The following is a 4,284-nucleotide window of genomic DNA, read 5'->3' as shown; positions in this document are numbered from 1 at the left end:
AATAAAACACAGAACAGAACTTTAAGTCCATTTTAAACCCCCAGGCTAGAAATCGCACCACTGTTAATCTGCCGCATTATTTGGCCTAACATTTTTCCTTGATCGTTCTGAAACTGAGTTTATCTGATACATTGATAAATTTCTACAATTTGGAAGAGTCAGTTCAAGTCACCAGGACCCAATATCTATACTCTTTCAGGGAATGCAGGCAAATGTGTTATTCCATTTGTAAATCATATTAGTGCTCTCCTATTAATGTCATATTTATGAAAGTATCATGAAGATGCCAAATGCTAAACATGGACATGGTCAGTAACTAGGAATCTCCACTTCAGGGAGCACACATACATATGTCCCTCCATCCTAACAATGGGACGTATTTTGGCACACATTAGAACTTCATGAAGTTTCAACTGTTGATTCTTTCCCAAGCATCATAAAGTTATGATTTAGGCAATGCCTGACTGAAAGAATTCATTCATAATGTGGAGGCACATTAACATAAATCTTGCACAAAATATGCCTCTAACTGAAACCGAAAGATATCAAAACATATTTCACTCTTGGTAAAGAACTTGGTGAGGAAATAGAGCTCTGTGATTGTACAGACACTTTTCCTGATAATACTTTGACATTCACAAACAGTAGATGGCATGCAGTCTATAAAGATTTTAAGTTGCATAAACTTCTCCTTGATTTTCAAATATAGTACAATTCTGTCTACTGAAACTCCTTTTGGTTTCAGCCAAGTACTCTCACATATATTAGTTTATAATAATGTCTGTGATTATTATTTTTTGTTTGTGATTATTGTTTAAAGTTCTTTCTATTCAAGAAAAAGAAGGCAATTCCTATGTCAGAGTAACCAAGGTGGTTGAAGAATAGGTATTAGCCAGAGAAGTCTGGATGGTCAAATCAGTCTTGTAGCCTCAAAGAAGCTCCATGAACACAGAGGGATGCCAGGTGTCACACGGCTTTCCTGCACTCTAGTTCATTCTTGACTAGAACCTGTATGCCTGTTCTAGGGACATTTAAACTTTAAAAAAAATTTTTTTTTTAATTTTCTGTTTTTTTCTGGACACTTAAACTCTTAAAAAATTTCTCTTTTTTTTTTGGAGATGTTTTATAAAAATGGACATTTTATCAGCAACTTCCCATGTGAACTGTAATAAATAGCAATTTGTAAAATTGTGAAATGATACAAAAGGATAATCTCATCCGTGGTCTCTTTCTGTGTGCAAGGCACTATACCAAGTGTCCTAAAACATTAACTGTTCAGTCATCAATACTTAGTGCCTACCCACTCTATGATACAAAGTTCCATTCATATATATATATATATATATTACACTTTATCTTAAAGGATTTCTTATGATCTTTACGAATACGTTAAGAAGAATGCTAACTAGTGCCCTTTTGTGTACTGAGACTTGGAGTCATGTGCTTAAAACAGGCAACATGAACACTGACTTTACAACATATTATAGATATAAATGCTCTAAGCTAGGAAAGGTTTTCCATATCCACTGTCAAAGATGGGAGCCTTTTATTCCTCAGAAATCATCCCTTTTTAGGTCATCAAAAAAGTACAGCTGCTGCAGTTCATGATGCAGTATCTTCATGAGCCCAGGGCACGGAAAAACCCTAAAAGAACTGCCACAGCACAGCGCTCGTTCTTGGCATGGGAATGAATGAAATACTCTATTCTGCACATACCTGCCAGAGCAGGCCACTTTCCTCTTCTGTGAGATTTTAAAAGCTCCCGAAAATGTTATTACTCCCATTTGCAATACAGAGAACATAGAAGAAAGGCTGTTTCCAGTTCTCGGCTTTTCAACAACTCTAAATGTCAGTACTCATATTGGCACCTTACAAATAATAAACAGTGTGCACGTGAGGGCAAAGCACATATTGAGCTAATTAAGAGCTCACTGTGATCAGAAGTCCATCAACTACCATAGCAGAACATAAGCAAATTGTATCTGAATTCCATAATGAATATACATGCTGCAATAACATTAAAAACCATGGCAGCCTATTCCAAACTAGTGAGAATGGTTTTCTGCCGATAGTGGGTCTTTGTGTGTTTGAACTCCCACCACATAAGGGCAAACTCAATAGGCATGCTAATGACCTACAATTATCAAATTAAAAATGAAAAACGCTGAAGGATGCCAGAGTGAACATCAGTGAAAGCCACACGAAGACCCACTGTCCTTTAACTTTTTACAAATAAACTATAAATTAGAAACACAAATCATCATGAGTGGCTCTAACATTCAAATAAAGTAACATGTAGAAGATTAACCATATAACTTTTTTCCTTTACTTCCGTAAATTTCTTGGCCAGCTCTTAGCTGATGGTGATGTTTACCTCCTCCTTCGCAGCAGTGGGGTAAAAACATGGCATAGAGGGACTGCTGCCCAAGGGTCGATGTTGCTGGCCGTCCCGCAGCTCACACAGCCGTGAGCAATCTGCGGTGCAGTGGGGTGTGGTGTACCCTCCCTACTGCAGGCTCCAGGCTGTCGCTGTCGTCGTCCGGGCTCATCTCATAAAATTCTTTGGAGAGAGGGAGGCGGCGATCTGAGCGCAGTGCCAGCCTCCCCTGCTCCTGCCTGCCCACCCCACCTGAGGGCTCTACTCACCATCCTTGTCAGCAGCACCAAGCTCCTGGGGGGCTGGGGCCCCTGGAGTGGAATCATTTGCAGGGTTCTGGACCTCGTGCTCGATCATAAGCTGCATCACTGGGCCCTGCAGCTCCAGCAGCTTCACCTGGAGATAGGGGTGCTCAGCTGCCACGCTGGTGCTGGCACCCATGCTCACGCCCACCCCCATCCCCCTCACCCCCGCAGAGATGTTGTACACCTTACCTTCATCCCCTCCTCAGCCTCGGACAGCATGCTAACATCGTTCTTCTTCTGGTGCTGGGTCTTGGCCACTGCTGTCTGATGGTCATTTGGTTTGATGGACTTTCCTGCGGGAGGACAGGCTCAGACACTGGGGCCCCTCCCACCACCCTGCAGCTCCCCTGCCTTGCCCTGGCCTCCTGCTCACTTATCATGTCTCTCTCTCCAGAGAGCTGGATGAGTCCGAGTTCTAGTTTTTCCACCCGCTCCTTCAGGTCCGCATTTTCCTTCACGACGGCCATGAAGCCATTCTGGAGCCGAAATAATGGGGTCACACCTCCGCAGTGACCAGTCACACCCCCACCCTTCTTGGCCCCTGCCAGGACTCACTCACCTGCAGCTTGTCGATGGCGCCCTGCAGGGCCCGCTGGGTCTCCCCACACCCACGGTCGCTCCCAGTCCCTGTGGCTGTGGCCGCTGCCTCTGGCTCCCTCAGGGCTGAGGCCACTGGGTGTGCCTGGTGCTGGCAGCACATCTGTTGTTTCTGGAGCTGCTCACAGAGCCGTGCCTGCTCCTCCTGGGCACCGGCTCCAGCAGCGTTCAGAAGTGGCACCTGAAGGCAAGAGGGGAGCAGTCTTGTAGGGGCATACATAGGACAGACGGGGCAGGGAGGTGGAGCACAGCCCCTTCCCTTGGAGCCTCAGAGAGTGCACCTGTCAATCATGAAGTTGTCTGGCCACTGGCTCCTGGAAGGGGTGAGGGTCCAGAGGAATCAGAAGGCAGAGAAATCAAGAGCACAAGGGGGTCTGGGAGGGACCACAGAGGAAGGTGGCCTGCCCAGGCGCCTGGCCCCTGGCTCCAGCCTGAGAGACTGCCTCCCTTGCCTAGAGTCCCATGCCTCCTTCCCCAGCCTCAAACCTCACGTCCTTCCTTCCACCATTTAAACTGTAGGCCACAGACTGGTGGAAAAGCAGAGGGAGCCGACCACCATCTGCCAAGTGTGCTACATGCCTAATGCTTTCCACGCATCATCTCATTTAATCCTCAGCACCCATGCAAGGAAAATGCTAACTTCCTTTGAAAGTTAAAGAAACAGAGACTGAGGGATGCAAAGTAGTCGAATGGTGACCAGTGGGACCGAGGCCGGAATCCAGTTTGAATCTAAGGAGACTTTCATTTTGTTTTGCTTTGATTTGTTTTGTTTTGAGACAGAGTGTCACTCTGTGGCCCAGGCTGGAGAGTCGTGGTGCAAACTCAGTTCACCACAACCTCCAGCTCCCAGGCTCAAGCGATGCTCATGCCTCAGCCACCTGAGTAGCTGGGATTACTGGTGTGCACCACCATGCCCAGCTTTGTTCTTGTGGTTGTTGCTGTAATTTTAGTAGAGATGAGGTTTTGCCATGTTGGCCAGGCTGGTCTCAAACTCCTGATCTTAAG

General features: G+C 45.8%; 1 protein-coding gene across 4 annotated transcripts in view; it reads right to left on the bottom strand.

Moving 5' to 3' along the window:
• Positions 1-789: 789 nt before the first annotated feature.
• The window catches only part of LOC108298198 (golgin subfamily A member 2-like), a 22,615-nt gene continuing 19,120 nt past the window's right edge, over positions 790-4,284 (bottom strand). For all 4 annotated transcript variants that reach the window (XM_037735692.1, XM_037735695.1, XM_037735693.1 and 1 more), the window contains 5 exons: positions 3,242-3,460; positions 3,056-3,158; positions 2,872-2,975; positions 2,647-2,773; positions 790-2,560 (listed from right to left, as the gene is read on the bottom strand). In XM_037735692.1, coding sequence (XP_037591620.1) covers positions 2,457-2,560; positions 2,647-2,773; positions 2,872-2,975; positions 3,056-3,158; positions 3,242-3,460 — 657 coding nt within the window. In that variant the 3' untranslated portion in view covers positions 790-2,456. The remainder of the gene's footprint in view (positions 2,561-2,646; positions 2,774-2,871; positions 2,976-3,055; positions 3,159-3,241; positions 3,461-4,284) is intronic.

The sequence above is a fragment of the Cebus imitator genome, unplaced genomic scaffold (genome assembly GCF_001604975.1).
Source record: "Cebus imitator isolate Cc_AM_T3 unplaced genomic scaffold, Cebus_imitator-1.0 Scaffold915, whole genome shotgun sequence".
Lineage (NCBI taxonomy): Eukaryota > Metazoa > Chordata > Mammalia > Primates > Cebidae > Cebus > Cebus imitator.
This window is presented reverse-complemented; position numbering and strand designations above follow the sequence as displayed.